Source organism: Pteronotus mesoamericanus, unplaced genomic scaffold (assembly GCF_021234165.1).
Source record: "Pteronotus mesoamericanus isolate MK-2021 breed Mesoamerican mustached bat unplaced genomic scaffold, CSHL_Meso_final contig_33, whole genome shotgun sequence".
Classification (NCBI taxonomy): Eukaryota; Metazoa; Chordata; class Mammalia; order Chiroptera; family Mormoopidae; genus Pteronotus; species Pteronotus mesoamericanus.
The window spans coordinates 1,050,480-1,071,083 of record NW_026555135.1 but is presented as its reverse complement, the minus strand read 5'-3'; the positions used below and the strand labels follow the sequence as shown (position 1 = coordinate 1,071,083).

At 37.2% G+C, this 20,604-nt stretch overlaps 1 protein-coding gene across 2 annotated transcripts in view; it reads left to right on the top strand.

Moving 5' to 3' along the window:
- The window catches only part of FCHSD2 (FCH and double SH3 domains 2), a 214,936-nt gene that overhangs the window by 184,255 nt on the left and 10,077 nt on the right, over positions 1 to 20,604 (top strand). For both annotated transcript variants that reach the window (XM_054576236.1, XM_054576237.1), the window contains exons 13-14: positions 9,282 to 9,443; positions 18,901 to 19,035. In XM_054576236.1, coding sequence (XP_054432211.1) covers positions 9,282 to 9,443; positions 18,901 to 19,035 — 297 coding nt within the window. The remainder of the gene's footprint in view (positions 1 to 9,281; positions 9,444 to 18,900; positions 19,036 to 20,604) is intronic.

The window sequence follows — 20,604 nt, the reverse complement described above, 5'->3', positions numbered from 1 at the left end:
AGCACAGGCAAACACAGAAAATATGAGCATGTTTTTGGCACAGCCTCATGGAAGTGATCTGAACCAGACACAGCTTGCCATCTACCTACTCTAGAGAAGCCCCAGTAACCACAGCTCGCCTTTTTTCCTGGTAAATGATCTACAGCCTCCATAGTGAAGAGGGCAGTGTGTACAATAAATAGACTTTTTCCTCTCTGAATTCAGTGTCAGGGCTAAACCACTACCGTAGTGTGCGGGCCAGGTACTATTGGCAAGTCCTTTCCCAGTTTGAGAAACACTGGCTTGTGTAAAGAGCTTTTCTTGTTTGTTTCTTCAAACTCTGGGTAGAGCCAGTTTCAGAGCCTTGGTAGTACAGGACAAGTCTCAAAAGTTTTCTTAAGGGTGTGTTCTGTCTTGCATTTTCCATTTCCAGACTCCATCCATGTTGTCACCGTCTGCTACCCCAGCTCCACCAGACCCCCCAGTTGTGCGGTAGTAGGCACCAGTCACACAAAGTCTGCATTTAGCCTCACTGACCTGTTATTTCCATGGACTTGCTAAACTGCCCTCTGTTTGTTAGCCTAAAGGTAAAAATATGAAGTGAGATGTCCACAACAGAATGTCTCCTCCCTCCCAGCGTCAGTATTTAAGTCTCTGTTCTCAGAAATAATTTTCGTACCAAAATATGGAAAATGCTAAAAACCATAATGCCAGATCCATAATTTCAGCTTTGAATATCTGTAAAATGTAGTTAATCCTGCTGTCTTAAAGTTCTCCCTCGCTTGATTTCCACTTATCAGATGCAGAGTAACCCAGCTGAAATTAGATGGCAAATATGAGGGTAATTTTGGGTTAATGCTTAGAAAGTTGTCCTAATGAAATTTTTGGATAGACTGCACCACAAGAGCCTTCAGAGGAATTGATAATAATGGTTTTATTGGATTCCTTTCTTTCTTCTGCCTATATATTTGCATTGGATTTCCTCTTTTCATTCAATAGTTATTTATTCATTATAAACACCTATACAAAAGCGAGAGAGCTGGTTAAAACTCGATTATATCATCCATGTTTGATTTTTAACTCCTACTAATATGAATGTTATCCTTCCTTTTTGGTTAATCTACTTTATCCAGTGTTTTCTATATTATGTTTCCATTCAGTGTTGCTAATTAGAATAAAAACCTTTTTGGTGTTGAGTAACAGATTAAAGAAGCTTTTTCCAGTCCTAAGAAATTGAAAATATAAATGACATGTGCTTTTCCAAAGAATAGGAGTTATATAGTGATTAATTAATTACTGGCTGGTTAATTTGGGAACAAATCCACTAGTTGATTAGTTTAACAAATACTTAATGAGTACCTGCTCTATGCCGGATACTGATGAATATTTTTGACATACAGTGATGAACAAACTATTGTTATTGTTATGATCTCTCTGATGGTCACAAGAATATTTGTACAAGATATGCTCCTGTTTGTAGCCCCCTAATTCAAGAATTGAAATGAGGCAATAGCTTCTTAAACTTTAATAACAATTTTTCTAATCTAGTATTTAGGTATTTGAATTTTTGAAATTCATTTGTCACACAGATACACATATGTTCTTCATCTGACATATCATACCTATTCTAAAAGTAGCTTGCCAAGAAGTCAAGAGTTTTGAAAGCCATTTTTTTGGAAGCTGTACATACTTATGTTGTTCCAGAACTCAATTATTTTTATGTTTAAATTGTACCTTTTATTTGGCTTGAGGGCAGTTCTTTCTTCTTATGATAGTTAAATGTTTAACACAAAGAGGAGATAGTTAACGTAAGAGGTTACTCAGAAATTTTTAATAATTCACGTTTGGTGTAAGTTTTGCAGGAGGAACTATAGACTATTAATTTCCTTAAAATTAACTATATTCTATAACCTGAATTGCACATACATTTGAAAGCCGTAGTATGTGGTATCAAGTGAATTAACAAAAAAAATCAATTATTGTCTATATAAACACATTTTCATAGATAACCATTTTCCCTTAAATTATCATAAGGTCCTGCCGTACACTAGAAATCCAGAATCACCAAGTCGTCATTGAGGCCTGCGCAGGTCCCAGCCTGTCTGTGGTTTGGGGTTGCTATCTGCCTCATAAAGCAAAGCAGAGGCTTTGTCTGCTGAGAAGACAGAGTCGTCTTCTCCTCTGAAAAGCCTCCTACATAGTTGGCTTTGACATCCTCCAGGAATAGGAGGGTGGGGCTTGAGACTTTGTGAGTCCTGGTTTTCAGATGAGGTACAGAAAGGACAGCAGTTACAACCAGAAAGTCTAGAGTCGGGTGTAGTTACCTCCAGAACACGGCACTGTTTGCCCAGCCAGAGCTTCATGACAGTCATAAAAATAGATTCTTTAATAATGAAATATTAATAACACAGTGTCCCTCCCCCTAAAAAAATTGCTATGTCATCCTTATATCTCAATAACTCAAAATGGCAAGACCCTTGTCTGTAATACTGTGAGAAGTCTAAAAATGTTCATTGCATAACATGTGAGGTTTCATTACAACAAAGTTAATGAAATGCTAAGGGAGAACCTACTATTAAAACAAAATTTCCAACCAGATTATATCCAAATTTACCTCAGGGACTGTTTTTTATGGGATTTCACTGTACTCTTGTAATATAGTATGTTAGCAAACCTCTTGACTAATCAATTTCTTTAGTTTTAATGTGAAAATTTTCAAACATACAAAAAGGTGAAGAGTAAATATATATTTCCCAACATGATAAATTCAACTATTATTATTTTGCAATATTGGCTTTATGTATTTATTTTTATTCTGTAACATGCAAGTTAATTCTGTAATTCTCTGTAATTGACATTAATTCTATTCTGTAAATGGCCTGATTAGAATCAGTGTTTTAGACAAGAATACTTTATAGAAATGCTATGTCGTTTATCATCGTATGTTTTTCTCAAGTTGTCTTACTACTAATGATGCTAAGAGTGGTTACTTAATTAAGGTGGTGCCACCAGATCTTTCCACTATTAAGGTCCTTTTTTTTCTCCCATTGTAATTGGCCAGTACTAGGCACCTCCAGTGGTGGCAAATGGATGTTGTTTCTCTCAAGTATCATTATGGGATTTTAAAAATCAACTCTATTGAGGTATAGTATACATATAAAAATGTAACCATTTCAAGTAAACAGTTTGATGAGCTTTGACAAATACATACCCCTAAATATCCACCATCACAATCAAGATATGAAAAATTTATATTACCCCAAAAAGTTCTCTTCTAACCAGGCCACAACTGATCTGCCTTCTCACACATAGGTTAATTCAACTCCAGCAACATGAATATTAGATTATTTGATACTGTTCTAGACATCACACACAAAGACGATGCACACGTTGTTTCTCTAATCTTATTTTTAACCTTAATCTGTTTGATGAGTTACTCCTCTTATGTACTCAAGCTCTCTGATCTTTCCTTCTGTAGTGTATAACCTGCTATTAAGATCATCCTATAAATTTTTACTGCAGATACTATATTTTCAGCTCTAAAAGTTGTATTTAGTTTTTTTATATCTTCTACTTCACTCCTGTTTATCTTCATGTTTTCCTTTAAATCTTTAAGTATATTACTTTTTTAGCTCTATGTGTTTTTAAATTTTATTTTAAAATCATGTTTATTCTATTTCAGTTGTCTCAATTTTTCTCCCTTTGCCCTCTTTAAGTATATTTCTAATAGTGAGTTTAAAGTCCTTATCTACTCATTATATCATATCTGTGATCTGGCTCTCTGTTGACCGATTTTTCCTTTCGTTATGGAAAGGAAAAATGTTTTCTGCTATTCAAGTAGTAATTTTTTTACTGAATACTAGAAATTGTGAAAATTTGGCTCTTGAGATCTGAATTCCCCTTTTTTCTTTGAAAGACTATTGATTTTTGTTTTGGCAGCCAGGTCAGTTACTTACATAACCATTTTGATCTGTTTGAGGCTTGTTTTTAAGGGTTGGGTTAGAGCAGCCTCTCCGTAGAGCTAATTTAACCCTATTACTAATGCATTTCCTTCCTGCAGTTCCTTATGCCGAGGGTATCCAGCAAGATCTCTGAGCTCGGACTGGATAGAACTGTAACGCCTGTCAGCCCTGTACTTGCTCTGGGAATTTTCAGTTCACAGCTTCACAGTAGATGTTCTTTGTCCAGTAGTTATTTTTTTGCTTCTCATAGAGTCCCACCTTATAGATTGTAAATTTATTATGGATTTTTATTCACTTAGAATATTTTCAATTGCAGTGTCATTAGGGCTTTTTTAAGCCCCATAATGTCTAAATTTGGCCAGTGGAGATCCACTTAAGGTGACTTCTGTATCCATTACTCCTCTTTGTCTTTGAACACATTCTTGCTCTCTAGCACAAGCTATCAATATAATAGGCTCACCTGGTATTTTTCCTTCTTCAGGGAGCTCTGATTTTTTAAAATAACAAATAGTAGTTAGACACCAACATCTAAGCTATGAAGGTGCTTATTGTTACGGGTGTTATTTATTTCAGCCCTCTCTTTGTTGTTTCAACCAGGATTTTTTTTTAAATCATGAAGTCAGAGGATATTTCTAATTAAAATTTAAGATTAGAAGGATTTTGTTAACTTCTTCGATTTTATATATTTTTTCTTGCGTTAAAATCTTAGTTCCTAATAATAGCATCATAATATTTTATTTGCTTTATCCTGCAGTATATATATTAGTTTCAAAATTACAATACAAATATTTACTAATAGTAAACTGAGTATAATTTAAGATTTCTTTGCAGTTCTCTTTGAATGCAGAATATAGCTCTATAAGGATTTCTGCTTCTGTTAATAATGAACTAGCTCTTTTAGGAAATTATTAGTCTAGGGTAAAAATATTTCAAATACCTATTTGGTAGAACTGGAAAATGACCCAGAGCATATAAAAGCTGGAAAGGAATTGACCCTTAAGGATGAGACTGTACTTGATGATAGTTACATTACATAGCTCTTTTTGAAGGGCTGCACACTAGAATTTTAGCAGAGTCCTCACTGGCTTGTGGATGAAAGGCAAGGAGCCCTCTAATTTGCATATAAATAACCACACAAATCCTTGGCCAAACCTCAACGCACATGTGGAGCATTTATACCTAACTGGCATTTATAGAATGTTCTACCACACAGGAGTAGAATATACGTTCTTTTAAAATGTGTGTGGAATATTCAACAAGAACAGATCCTAGACCATAAACCACTGTCCGTATGTTTGAAAGGATTGCTGTCAGTCAGAATGTGTTCTCTGACCCATCAGAATTAAATTAAAAATCAATAACAAAAAAATACCTGGAAAATCCCCAGATATTTGGAAATTAAGTTATTCAAACACAATAATCTGGTGCTCTCTTTAAAAAACCATCCAGGCCTGGCCAGTGAGGCTCAGTGGACTGAGTGCCGGCCTGTGGGGCAGGCCTGGTCCCCAGCTGGGGGCATGTGAGAGGCAGCTGATCGATGTCTCTCTCTCACGTTGATGTTTCTCTTCCTCTTTCTCTTTCCCTTCCCATCTCTCAAAAATAAATTTTAAAAACCTTTAAAAAAATCTCACCCAAATTTATGGCCAAAACAATGATTTATTATCTCTCACCCTTCTGGCTCTTGACTTCATGCGCTTCTTTTGCAGGTTTGGCCTGAGAAGATTCCTCAGTGAGCTGCATTCAGCTAGAGGGTCTGCTGAGGGCTGAGCCCTTTTTCCATGTGGTCTTTCATTTCTTAATACACTAACTCTGGGCTTCCTCACATGATAGAGGCACATTCCTAAAAATCAAGTCCTAAGAGCACTTACCAAACCTCTGCTTGCATAAAATTTGCATTTGTTCCATTGGCCAAAGCCAATCACATGTACGAGCCCAGAATCAATGTGAGAGGGGCACTATATGGATACCATGAGGCATGATTCATTGGGGATAACAATTTACCACAATTAGTATGACCTTGGTTAAATCCTTTTCCTCCTCTATAAAATGGAGTTTACGTTCCCCATCCCCAGAGTTGTTATGTGGATTGAATGAAATGAGATTTACAGGCTTTTTAACTATCAGAATTTCAGAAACTAAACTATGGCCTGACCCTTAGATATGCTTATATTAATTTTTATATTAAAATCAGTTCATTGGCAGTCTACATACACCAAGAAACTGTATCCTAAAGATCTGGCTTTTCAAACATCATTTTAAAAAACTTGTCTCTTCATAAGTTCTAAAAATGATTTGGCCAAATTGTTTGTAGAATGTCATCAAGTTATAGAGAGCTAGACTCTGCAAAGTTTCGATCCACTGGTAAATCATCAAAATTCATTTGAAAACACTGGAAAATTCTGCTTTTAAACAGTTGAAATATAAACAGTTGGAACTCTAAAGGAAAAATAACAATATTTATTCTGGAACTGTAGTCTAAAAATCTAACTTTGCAAATACCATGTTTGTCAGTTGTTTGGTAAAGTACTGGAAAAAAATAAATCTTATAAAAACTAGATTACTTAATATCAAGAAAGTAGAATAAACTAATCTCTCTCTCTCTCTCTCTCTCTCTCTCTCTCTCTCTCTCTCTCTCTCTCTCTCTCTCTTTCCTTCAGCAGTTAAATGACTTACGTTTACATTTCCAAGAAAGGGTTTGTTGCTTCAGGTCACTCTTTTTTTTTTTAACATTTCATTGCCTATATTAACTAAAAATACATACTAGAATGGTGCTGAGACAACAGGGTATTCATAAGCAAAAGAAGAAATTGGACCCCTGTTACACCATATACCAAAATTAACCCAAGATTATCACCGAAGTATATCAGCTAAAACTATAAAACTCTTACAAGAAACCATAGGGATAAACCTTTATAACCTTGGATTAATGTGTTAGATATGACACCGAAAACCGAAACAATAAATAAGTTAGACTTAATCAAAACTGAAAGCTTTTGTGCTTCAAAAGACACTATCAAGAAAGTGAAAGACAACCCACAGGATGGGAAAAAAATATTTGCAAAGTATTTAATAAGCGACTTATTTAGAATACATAAAAACTCTTACAATTAAAAGACAAAATAAAAAGAACAATAAAAAGACAACTCAATTTTAAAGTGGGCAAAGGATCTAAATATTTTTCCAAAGAAGCTGTAGGAATGATCAATCAGCACATGAAAAGATGTTTGACATCATTAGTCATCAAGGAAACACAAATCAAAACGACAATGAGATACCCCTTTACACCCACTGGGATGGCTAGAATCACAGAGGCAGACATTGACAAGTGTTTGCCAGGAAATGGGGAAATGGTAACCCTCATACCCTGCTGGTGGCATTGTCAGATGAGGCAGCTGCTTTGGAAACTAGTCTGGCATTTTCCCAAATGGTTAAAATAGCATTACTTTATGATCAAGCAATTCCAGTCCTAGGTATATGTATATATCCAAGAGATATGAAAACATGTCTACACAAAACTTGTACAATAATGTTTATGTAAAATTATTCACATTAGCAGGAAAAGTTGAAACAACCAAAATGTCTATCAACTGACAAATGGATAAACAAAATGTGGTGTATGTATACAATAGAATGTTTTTCGGCTGTGAAAAGGAAGTACTGATACATGTTATAAGATGGATAAATCTCACAAAAAAAATTACATATTGTATGGTTCTATTTATAGTAAATGTTCAGAAGAGGTAAGTCTACAGAGAAAGTAGTGGTTGCCAGAGTTTGCAAAAAGTAAGGGATAGGGGAGCAATTGCTAAAAGATGGGTTTCCTTTGGGGGTGATAAAATGGTTCCAAAATTGACTGGTGTTAGCTACACGTATCTGTGAATATACTATAAACTATTGCAGTACACATTTTAAATGGGTGGATGTTATGATGTGTAAGCTTTATCTCAATAAAGCTGTTGTAAAAAAAAAGAAATTATTAGAAGAATAAGCAGTTTTTTGCAAGACTGTTTACCAGATGCTGTGCCTCCAAGCCAAAAACCCTGATTACTTTATATAGAGATTCATATGATATCCAAAACCACTAAATTTAACACTTAAAATGATAAAGATGGTGAATTGTGTGTGATGTAAATTTTATCTCAGTGCTTTAAAATCTTAGGAATACAACAAATTCAGCAGTGAGCACTAAGTGAAACAGGTTTGAGCTCAGATCCTTTTTGATACCGACTCCCCCAGCAGAGAATCCAGAGATTGATCAAAATTGTGCACCAGGAGGGCTCAGTGAGCACACTTGTTTGTCCAAGAGTCCCACAGAAGGCCATTAAGTAAGAATCCTTAAAATTATCTTAGTGGAGCCTTCAAAGGCTGGAGGAAGAGACTATCATTCTGATTTGTGGAACAATGAAGCTGAGTGTACTACTTGCTAAAGCAAAAGAGAAGGATACTCACAAAATACCGTCTCTCTGAACAAAGTAGAACTGACATAGAGCATTTAAGGAAGTGTGGATTCCTGAGACTGGCATTGTTTCAAAACTGGGAGTGTTTCACAGACTGGCTCACTTTTAGCTGTGGTGCACAGAGAGACAGGCCGCTGGAGTGGGGCTGCGGTTGGTCGGCTGGCGGCCTCGCAGAAGCCTGGGGCTGTCACTGAATGCCGGACTCCCAGAGCCATGGCTATTGGAGCAAAGCAGTTGCCTTTTGACAGGGACGGGTTTAAACTGTGGTTACCTGCTTACCTCCTAGAACAAAAGCCAAAAAACAGGCAGCATTTCCCTTTAATTCGGAGAATAGGAACTTTTTATTCTCAATTTCTACTGTCTCTGACAGCTGCATAATAAATTAATTTAAAAACCTTTACTCATCGGGCAGTCAGGAGTCATGAAAGCTTTCAGACAGGGGAGTGATGTGATGAAGTCATTTGCAGACTTGTAAAAGATGGATTGTAGGGAAGTCCAAGAGGTGGGTAGAAGCCTGTTGAAGATGCTCTGAGGTATGTTCTGAGGTATATGTAGCCTTATTAAGAAGAAAAGAAAGCAGACTTTACGGCCCATTAATAGCTTCCTATTCATAGGTTATACTTGATGTCTCTTGTCAATGCAAGTGTGCCATTTGCCACGGTCGGCAGCCTAATTCCTGTTCTCGTGTCCTCTCCCATCCCCCACCCCCTCTTTACCTTTCCCTCTGTCCCTCCCTCCAAATGAGAAATTAACAACTATGCCAAGGCAGAATTGTTAGTGAATATTAGTGTTTTTCTAATTAGTAAGTCAGAAATAACTTAAAAACAATCCATTTGAGAGAGAAAAATATCCTGATGTCAGACCATCTTCTTGGTTTCCTTAGATAATTAAGTTGAAAGCTGAAGCCCGACTGGACCTGCTGAAGCAGATCGGTGTTTCTGTGGACACGTGGCTGAAGAGTGCAATGAACCAAGTGATGGAAGAACTGGAAAACGAGCGATGGGCCCGCCTTCCTGCAGTGACCAATAATGGCACTTTACACTCGGTATGTTCCTCCTCTTGGGTGTGATAGTCTAACTTTCATTGAGAGGCAATAATCTTTGACTGTGTAGCCAAACCTGATAATGACCAAAATTTTAAAGAACAAAATAGTGCTTTTGCTAGTGGTTTGGGTATTTTTTCTTTAACCTATCACTAATTGAGTTAAACTTTAGTGTAAGAAAGAAAAGGGAGTAAGGAGGAACAGCACTTTTTAAAAATTTTCTGTGAAGAGCATACTATCACCAATTGGTTTATCAGTGCCAGTTTACCATCCCCATTATCCCATTCATGAAGTAGATACGCTTCTTGTCTGGAAGTAGCAGAATAAAAATTTCGATCTAGAGTTTTTGAAGTTCCAAAAGTCTTTTTTGGTGTAAATGAAAATAAACATCCAGAGAGTTGGAAACAATCCTAAAGAAGGACAAGGAACACTCACAATCGGTGGCTTTGCCCGTTCAGTTCCCAAGGGCTTGCCCATTCTGCTCACAGTGTCTTTCATCAGGGAGATGGTCTCTAACAAACAAGGCCAGAACTCAGGCTTAAGTTTTCAAGTCCAGGGGTCTCTCTACTCTGATGTCATCTGGTTAAACCGTAGTGTTTTTATGTTGGAGATCTGGGTACCAGAAAAGTTCAGCGATTTGCCTAATACTTATATCAGTGAGTATAATGATGCCTAACTGGTCAGACTGAAGTAATTCCTCGCCACCCATTACTTTCTCTCATCCTACTTATTTACTTGTGGCATTTATCACAATCTATATTTATCTTCTTTGTTTTTTTTGTTTGTATGTTTATTATCTGTCCTTCACTCTAGAATGTAATTGCTATCCCTGCCTGGTTCACTGCCGTGCACAGCAAAGTGCCTGGCACATAGTAGACACTCAGTAAACGTCTATCAAAGGAAGAAATGAATGAATGGAGGGACAGGGGGAATAGTGGGAAATTGAAAACCAAAATTTTAATTTCCCACCTTCCCATTATATCCAGAGTGCCCCTTCAATGCTTGTGCCCTTCAGATTAAAAAAGGCACCCTTGCTAGAGAAACTGGCCAAAGTTTAAGAACATTCCTTAAAGTATTACCAGTTTTTTTACATACCATTCTGCTTACACATTTAAAAAGGATGGTGCATGGGTGTGCATTTTAAGGACAAACAATCTATTGAAGGTTTATTTTTATTTCACCATTAATGGTAACCCGACTGGGGAAAATAAGCACACATTGCCCACTTGACTTTGGGGTTAGAAGAGCTTGCCCTGTTTTCAGTACAACAGAATTGCCCCATGTTGTGTAATAGTTCTTTTTATTGCGCCTTTTAAAAAGGCAAATTCCCATCTCTTCAGGTCATTCATCTGTACAGGAGTAATGATGCAAACGCCAGGCGCAGGCTTGCTTTTGGCTTCTTCAGCAGCACTGCTGGCAGCCAATCAACCCCCCCTTTTCCTTGAACTCGCACCTTCTCTAACTAAACCAACCAGGCCAGCACTTGTTGCCTAACTATGTGCCTACTTCCTGAGCAAATTGGAGAAGAACAAGACTTGGTCTCTCTCCTGAAAGAGCTGACAAGCTGGTAGAGCAGGCAGGATTTATAGACCTCAGTGATGCATGGCAGTGTGTAACTGGGCGCCTGTACGGCAAACTCAAAATTGCTTACTCCTGACTGGTCCACTCGCCTCAGGAAAAAGTCACTTGCCTCTGGGTGTCAGAGAGAAAGTTAGGTTAAATGATTCTAAGATCCTCTCCAAATCCAAAATCTCACAGTTTTATAAAGAGCTGTCAGTACAGCTCAGTACCAGCTAAAAAAATAGGAAAAAAGTTTGCACAAGAAGGAAATGTCATTTGAGATAGTCCTTGAAGAATTTTAACAGGAGATCAAAAAGGGCTTCTGAGTGTGAAGGAAGGAAATAAAGGTGTGCCTGGTACAGTGTCTGGCAGTGAGTATTGATTAAATTGGGTATTTTTGAGAACTGTTTATAAAGATACAGACATATATCCTCTGTAAAAGGAGCACTTTGCCATTTCATTCCACTCTTTTCTTTCCTCTAGTTAGTTTTGGGTTTTTTTTTAAGATTTTATTTATTGATTTTAGGGAGAGGGGAAAGAATGAAGAAAGAGAGGGAGAGAAAAAGCAACGTGAGGAACGTTGATTGGTTGCCTCTTGCACTGGCCGCAACCCAGGCATGTTCCCCAGGAGACCTTTTGCTTTGCAGGATAGAGCTCAGCCAACTGAGCCACGCCAGTCCAGGCTCCTCCAGGCAGTCTAGTTGCGTCTTCCCACCTGTGGCCGAGGGATATATTTTTGTGGAAGCTTTACTAACAGTATAAATAAGGGAGAGATGTAGGCACAAAATAGCTTAATGAAGCCTCAATATTTATTTAACCTGTTTTTAAATGACAGCACTGAAATTATTCAGAGGGAGTTGTATCTCTTCACACTGACAACTAGCTGGCTAGGATCATGAACCAGAAATACACATTCTGGGGACCAAATTATTTCTTCCATTATAGATGCCAATTAAAACATTAGTCATCAAGTTTAGCATTCCCTTCCATCTGGAAAACATGGTTAATACTGCTATTAGGCATCAACAGTATGAAGTGCCTTTGAGAAGATAAATGTTTTTAAGATACAGTCTATTTACCTTATAGAATAAGGAGGGAACTATACTTAGTTGGGTATTAACTCTTTGCCTTCTGTATTATGCTGTACTACAGAATATAGGATTGGGAAGAAAAAAAGACAATCCCAGAATATAGCAATATTTTTTTTAAAGGAGAGCAGTCTGCTGACACAGTGATTCAGCTGATGGTTAACGGGAGTCCACACACAGCGTCACACGACTGGATGGCTGCCAGTGGCCCAGTCAGCCTCACGCATCCCTCCCTTCTCTTACTTCCCTGCCTCCTCTTACCCAACAACCCAGTTGAGAGCCTAATTTTGAAATGACATTAATTTTAGAAGAGAAAAAGTTAGATAACCAGACTACAAAAAAAAGAAAAATTAGAAAGTATAATAGAGAAGACAATGGCCTAAAGCTCCATCCTTATTACACTGCTGTTAACAACTTGATGTAACTCCTTCTTTCTACTATTTTTTTAAACATAGTTATCATAATAATGTTAATTTCGTATATTTTTCCACCTAACCCTCCATGTTGCCAAGTGGTCTTCATAATCATCCTTTTTATGACTGTATAGTATTCCATCAGGAAACTGTACTGTAATTCATTTAAGTAACTATTCCCTTCTAGGTTCAATATTTAGATTGCCTCCAGATAGAATAAATAATACGCTAAAAAACATTTGTATACATATTTCTTTTTTGTTTTCATGCTTGGGATTTATTTTCTGTAATATAGATTCTTAGGAGTGGTATTATTGGGTCAGATATCTGTAAGTTCTCTGTTTTAGTTTGGTTTATTTTTGTTCTTTTTATTATTTTTTTCTTCAGATTCTCAAACTATAGCTGACACTGTTTACATGACTTTGTCTTCAACCACTTCCCCCAGCTACTGTACAAAAGTATCCTGACATCTGTTGTGTAGCTAAGTGTATGAGCCTTTTGTATAGTTGCATGGACATAAATTCTGACTCCACTCATTATGAAAATCATGCTGAATAATGCATTTTGAAAGGCAGAGAAATTAAATATTTTTAATCTTCAGGATGATAGTTTGGTTCCCATATGCCTCAATAATCCTGAATAGTCCTCACCATCCAATGGGCTTTGTTTTTGAAATAAGAAAACCTGTTGACTTGAGCCAATACCCCCCAAAAAGTCAATGGATTTTTATAATGCAATAAATATAAACTGTAGAAAATTATAAAATACACGTGCAAAAATCTTCAGTCACTTTTTTTTTTAAAGATTTTATTTATTTATCTTTAGAGAGGGAGGAAGAGAGGGAGAGAAAAACATTGATGTGTGAAAAATACATGGATCTATGGCTCTGTTGCCTCTCGCATGCCCCCTACTGGGGACCTGGCCTGCATATGCCCTGACTGGGAATCGAACTGGCGACCTTTTGGTTCACAGGCCGGCACTTAACCTGCTGAGCCACACCAGCCAGGGCTCTTTAGCCACCTTTATGTTTACAGTATTTCCAAATGGTCAGTGGTCTTTTAATTGGACTAAACTGCATACTTAAACAACCCACTTTTTTAGTGAAATTGATATTTCAAATTCCCACTTTGGATCAGTTTCATTTAATTCAGTAAGGATGTACTGAGCCCGCACTGCTTATGAGACCCTTTGCTAGATGCTGGAAATTACCAAGCTGGGTATAAGGTCTGTTGAATTGGTATCTCCAGTTTGAGAGAACCAGCCTCATGACAGTAAAGACCAAAAGATGGACATAGAAAATATGTAGAGACTCTCACTTCTAAGAGAAGCATCTCCAGCTGTGTTATGTTCTATGATTTTCTGCATAGCCATAAGGAAAGTTCCTGACACACATCCTTATACTTAGTACATGTTCAAAAATATTAACCTGAACTTCAAGATACGCAGTTGATTCTATCCAGTTCTACCAACTAAGCTTAAAATACTACTAAAAGGAGGAAATTTATATCAGTAAAGTATCTATTCTGTAACAGGTACTATGTCAGGTACATACATTATTTCAGTTACTAATCACAATTCTGAATATGTTTACAGATGAGAAGATTGACTTAGAAGAATTAAACATCTTACCCTGTAGCACACAGCTAGTACGTGGGGAGAGCAGGAATCTGAACCCCGATATGCTTTCTAAAGCCCTGCTCTTTACCATACTTTCTTACCCTGTGGATGACCCTGTATTCCTTTAACCTTTATCATGATTCATTTTCATTGCTGTGCATTTCTTTTTTTCCTTTTTAAAAATCATCTGTTGAATCATCATTGATCATCCTATTTTCAGTATAGTTAATGGTCTTGTAGCACCTTCAAGTACTATGTGGCCAGTTGTCATTAAAATTTTCAAGCTTTACTGATATTTTTAACAGCTTTGCTGAGGTATAATTGACATAAATAGACTGCACGTATCTAAAGTGTACAGTTTGGGACCTTTGACATATGAACATGCCAGTGAGACCCTTGTTTCCTCATGCTCCTTCCAGCCCCTCAATCAACCATTGATCTTCTTTTGGTCACTATAGGTTAGTTTGGGTTTTCTAGAATTTTATATAAACCAAATCATACAGTAACTATTCTCTTGGGAGAGGGGACTCTGGCTTTTTTCACTCAGCATGATTATTTTGAGGACCATCCATATTGTTGCCTGCATCAGTAGTTCCATTTCTTTTCATTCCTGAGTAGCACTCTGTTGTATGAATATACCACACAGTTTGTTTATCCATTCACCTGATGATAGGCATTTGCATTGTTTGGAACTATTATAAGTAAAACTTCTTTGAACATATGTTTTGGGTGAGTTGTATAATTGGTATATATTTAACATTTTAAGAAAATGCCAAACTGGTTGTGCCATTTTACATTCCCATCAACAGGATACTGGTGTTCCACTTGTTCCACAACCTTGCCAACATTTGGTGTGGTCAGTCTTTTTAATTTTAGAAATTTTGATAGGTATGCAGTAGTATATCATTATAGTTCTAATGTGTATTTCATTAATAATGTTGAGCATCTTTCACATGAAGGAGTATTATCTACCTTATGGAGATAGTGGTTATTTTGCTGAGTACAGGAAGATGGCTACTGAAACCAATGCAGAAGGCCCTTCTTCTCTGCCCTTGCACTATGAGTAAGCATTTTACAACATCTAAGAAAGGAAAAATATTAGTACAGCTAAAAAGAATAGTTGTGATTGAAGTTCTTTCAGGTGACATGAAGGAAAGGGTTACTGAGAGCAGTTGTTAAGAAACAAAACAATGCAAAAGCACATGGCAGTGACCTCTGTTGCTGTCACTGCAACCTTTCGTTCCCTTTCACGAGAATCAAAAAATGAACTCAAAATAAACGGGAAGGAAGGAATGTTTAGTATCAAACAACGTTGCCAAAATAAAATGTTTTGGATTCATTCCCAGTGCCAAAGCACAGTACATATTAACATTCCTTATATATTTTTGGAAACTTGTTCTACCCACATTGGCTTTAATTTTAGTTTTATAGATGTATGGGTGTTTTATTTTGTCTTGTTTTTTGTAATGCCAACAGTTTTGTTTTTTTTAATTTCGTTTTATTTTTTCCGTTACCATTCATCCCCCTTATACCCCTTTCCACCTCTGCCCCCCACACTCGCCATACTACTGTCCGTGTCCTTGAGCCCTTTATCTTTTTTCTCAATCCCTCCACCCGCTAACCCACTCCCAGCCAACAGTTTTATTTTCTTAATGTCTGTAACCCTTACTAGAATATAAAAGCAATTTCTAGCATATGATCCTCATCTTCAGTGACAAAAATGCCCTGGAAAACAGTGGACTCATAAGCATGAGGTGATCTGAAAGGTCAAGATTTGAGCCTACTTTTGTCATCGACCTGACTAACCTTAGAAGAATTTTTTGTAAGATGAGATACACAATTACCTCACTCAGTTGTGGAGATTTTCAATAGGAGTTATATGTGAGAATATACAGGGATTTAGAAATGGAGGCAATAAATGTAATGGAAAATGTGTACTGTACTATTTATTCTTCTGGGAAACCACCCTCCCCAAACAAAAAAAAATTCTATAGAATTTTGTTAGAGAAATAGCAGTTAAGAGGAGAGTCAGTTTTAAAACATTAGTGATAATTACTCAAGAGAAATCTCCTTATTAAAAAGTAGAACTTGACGATATAGGCAGCTTCTACTTTTTGGCTCATCGATTCCCAGGAAAACTCTGACCTTCTCCAGTCAGCTCTTCATGCTCATGCTTCCTACGCGCTTAGCACTTAGTTGTGGTAGATTTCCGCTCTCGATTGCGAACTCCTGGAAAGCATTCAGGGTGGCCTTCATTTCCTATCTGAGAGCCTAGCATAGTGTTTGACATGTAGTAGGTATCTGATATTTTAATTAACTGTTCCACTGTGAGGCCTAATTCTGACACTTCATTCTGTATGCCCTTAATGGGTGAACATCGGTGCGTTTATATGTTTAAACAGGGGGAAAAGTAGCCAAATAAGTGCTCGTATATACATAGAAATAAAGAAACCTTTAAGCTTAGTTTTGTTTCTTCTCTATTGGATTTTAAATCTAAAAAGTAAAACATGTTTATTCTAATAGTTCAGATAGTCCAGAGGTATATAAAAACAAGTCAGCCACCTCTTCTTTTCTTCAGTCATTATTCTCCTTACTCCGCCTCCCCGTCAGATAATTTGTGCTCATATAAATATTATTTGTACTTTACTATCATGGATGGTACTCTAGGTAAATACACTGTTTTGCACATAATACCATCTTTTTTTCTCTCAATATCATTTTACTTCATATATGCCTTTTAGCTGTGGTGCGTAATAAACATTTACACTTGGTTAAAAACCGATTTTCTTTGTGCTATATTTCAAAAGGAAAGGTGCTCCTTTTTTGTGGTAAAACATACATAACGTAAAACTTACACTTCAACCATTTTTAAGTGCACAGTTCAGTCACGTTAAGTACAGTCACACCGTTGAACCACCGTAGCCGTCATCCATCTCCAGAACGCTTTTCGTGCTGCAGCGGTGAACCCGGCGCCCGGTAAAGCCCCCAGGGCCCCAAACCCCAGGTTCCGGCAGCCAGCGTTCTGCGTTCCGTCTCTGCATTGGACTCTTCTAGGTACATCATATAAGTAGAATTATACAGGATTTATCTTTTTGTGACTGGCTTATTTCACATAATACTGATGTCCTTGAGGTTCACCCATATTGTAGCATGTGTCAGAATTTCCTTCCTTTTTAATGCTTAATAATATTCTGTCATATGAATTTACCAAATTTTGTTCTTCCATTCATCTGTCAATGGGCACTTGCTTGCTTCTACATTTTGGCTGTTGTGGAAAATTCTGCTGTTAACATTGGTGTACACATATCTATTCAAGTCCCTGCTTTCAAAATATTTGGGGTGAATATGAGTACCTAGAAGTGAAATTGCTGAATCATATAGTAATTCTGTGTTACATTTTTTGAGGAACTGCCATACCATTTTCCACAGCAGTGGCACCATTTTACATTTCTACCAGCAGTATACTAGTGTTCCTATTTCTCCCTTTATCTCCATTTATTTCCTGGGGGGTTTTCTTATAATAGCCATCCTCATGGATATCAAATGGTATCTTATGTTTTTGATTTGCATTTCCCCAATGGTTAGTGATGTTGAGCATTTTTTCATGTGCTTATGATCTATTTGGACGTTTTCTTTGGAAGAATGTTTATTCAAGCCCTTTATCCATTTTTGAATTGGGTTTTGTTTTTATTGCTGAGTTTTAGGCATTCTTTATATATCTGGATATTAATCCCTTATCAGATATATGATTTGCAAATATTTTCTCCCATTCTGTGGATTGCCTTTTACTCTGTTGTCCTTTGATGCACAAAAGTTTTTTATTTGATCAAGTCCAATTTCATTTTTTTTGTTTGTTTGTTGCCTATGCTTTTGGTGTCATATCCAAGAAATCGTTGTCAAATCCAGTGTCATGAAGCCTTTCTCTTATGATTTCTCCTAGGGGTTTCATCGTTTTAGCTCTTATGCTTAGGCCTTTGGTAACTTGAGTTAATTTTTGTAAGATAAGGGTCTAACTTCATTCTTTTGGATGTAGGTATCTAATTTGCCCAGCACCATTTGTTGAAAAGACTGTCTTCCCCATTGAATAGTGTTGGGACCCTTGTTGAAATCCTTTATCTGTATATGTGAGTGTTTATTTCTAGGCTTTCTATTCTCTAACTCATTTTTAATGAGTGTTATTGATCATAGTTTAGTCGGTCATTCCTCAGTTGATGGTTATATAGATGGTATTCAGGCTCTTGCCACTACATTCAATGTTGCAATGAACATCTAGATGACACTCATACAGTCCTACATCCTGGTGCTTTTATTTCTCCATAATAGATGTACAGAAGTGAAATTGGTAGATCAAATGGTATATTTAGTTTTTAATTTCAGTAAGCAGATTATTTTTTAAAGGATGTGTCAGTTTACATTTTTGTCTGCCATAGATGAAAGCCTGTTTCTCCACATCCTTGGTAGCATTTAGAAATCTTTTTAATGTTCCCCAATATGATCGGTTTAAAATGGTAAAAAGTCTTTATTAATCAGTATTTAACAGTAAAAAGTGAAAGGATACTGATAAATATTTGGTATATATTTGAAAAACATTTATTCTTGGTTTTAAAAAGAAAAAAGCCTTTGCCCTTTCATAACATAAAAAATGCAAGTGAGAAAAGATACTTATATCTTTATGCAGTAGAATGTTAATATTTTGAATTAATCAAGTTTTAAGTGTTTCTCTTGCTTTCAACCATTTACTTGAAGTAAGAAAGCTAGTCAATGGCTTCTAATTGTTCCTAGCTTAATGCAGATACGGAAAGGGAAGAAGGAGAAGAGTTTGAAGACAACATGGATGTTTTTGATGACAGCAGTTCCAGTCCTTCTGGCACCTTAAGAAATTATCCACTCACCTGCAAAGTTGTTTATTCCTACAAGGTTTGTATTTCTTTAACTTATTGCTCATATTAAATTATAACTGTATCCACCCAGCCTCTCACACCGTGCTTAACATAACATTGGTGTTCCGTTAACATTAGAGGCAATGTAACATAATGGTGAAGAGTCTAGGCTCTGACATCAGACTGCCTGGGTTAAAACCCTGTCTCAGCCACTTAAGGAGCCATGTGACCACACCCGTCCCTTAGTCGCTGTGGACCTCAATTTTCTTATCTCTATTATGGGGAAAATATTACAAGGCTAATTTGAGGTTAAATGAGATAACACTTTTATAGCAAAGCACTTCGCACAGTGCCTGGCCTCTAGCGAACTTTCAGTGCATAGAAAGAACTCTTACCCTTGTTATCAGTTGCCTGCTTAACACGAGACCCTCCAATAGGATGATCCTCAAGTTGATGTTAAGAGACAATTGTTTTGCAAAGCAGTTTTGTTCATACTTACCTTTCCTAATCTTAATGTACCCACCTCTTCTTTCCATGTTAAGCAGGGACCTGGATAAATAGATGCTAGCATTTCCAAACCTGATTTAGTGTAATAGTTCTTAATCTCATTCACCCCTGCCCTGCTTTCACATTAACTTTTTACTCATACAAAGTAAACTGAGTTTCAATTCCCCACGTCCTCCCTTTCACTCACTCTCCTCATCCAGTCTTATCAGCCAGTCCTGTTGAGTCCACTTTGAAAACATATCCTGAATCCATTCCCTTTTTACCATATTGGTCTAGGCCATTGCTTTGATTACAGTAAATTTTTAAAAAACTCATAATTGCTATCCCTTCTTCATACTTCCCTCCCAACAGTCCATTTTCCACTCTGCAGGCCAAATTATCTTTAATTATCTCATAAATAAGATTATTTTTGCCCTGGCTGGTGTTACTCAGTGGATTGAGCACCAGCCTACGAACTGAAAGGTCATAGGTTCAGCTCCTGGTCAGAGCACATGCCTGGGTTACGGGTTCAGTCCCCAGTTGGGGGCATGCGAGAGGCAACCAATCGCTCTATCTCCCACACATCAATGTTTCTCTCCCTCTCTTTCTCCCTCCCTTCCCCTCTCTCTAAAAATAAATAAATCTTTTTTTTAAAAAAAAAGATTATTTTATTCCCCTGCCTAAAACCCTCTTTAAGCTTTCCATCACACTTCAAAAAACAAACTCTTCACCAGGGTCTATAATGTCCAGATTGATCTGGCCCCTGCCAGTCTCCCTAAGCTTCATGACAGACCCTCCCCGACCTAACCCACCCACTCACTATGCATTAGCCACTTTTCAGTCTTCAAGGACACCAGGCTCCTTCCTGACATGACAACTTTACACTTCCTGTTCCCTTTACCTGGAACTGTCTTTCCCCAAATCATGTTTGGCTGCCCACTGCTATTCCTTGAGGCTCAGCTCCAAGAGGGCCTCCCTGGGCTCCCCTGACCACCTAAATACACCACTAACTCCTCAGTCACTACTCACAGCCCATTGCCCTTTGCCCTCTTTCACTTACTGCACAGCACTCTACACCAGCTACATTTAAGCATGTTTGTTTTCATACTTCTTTGTCTGG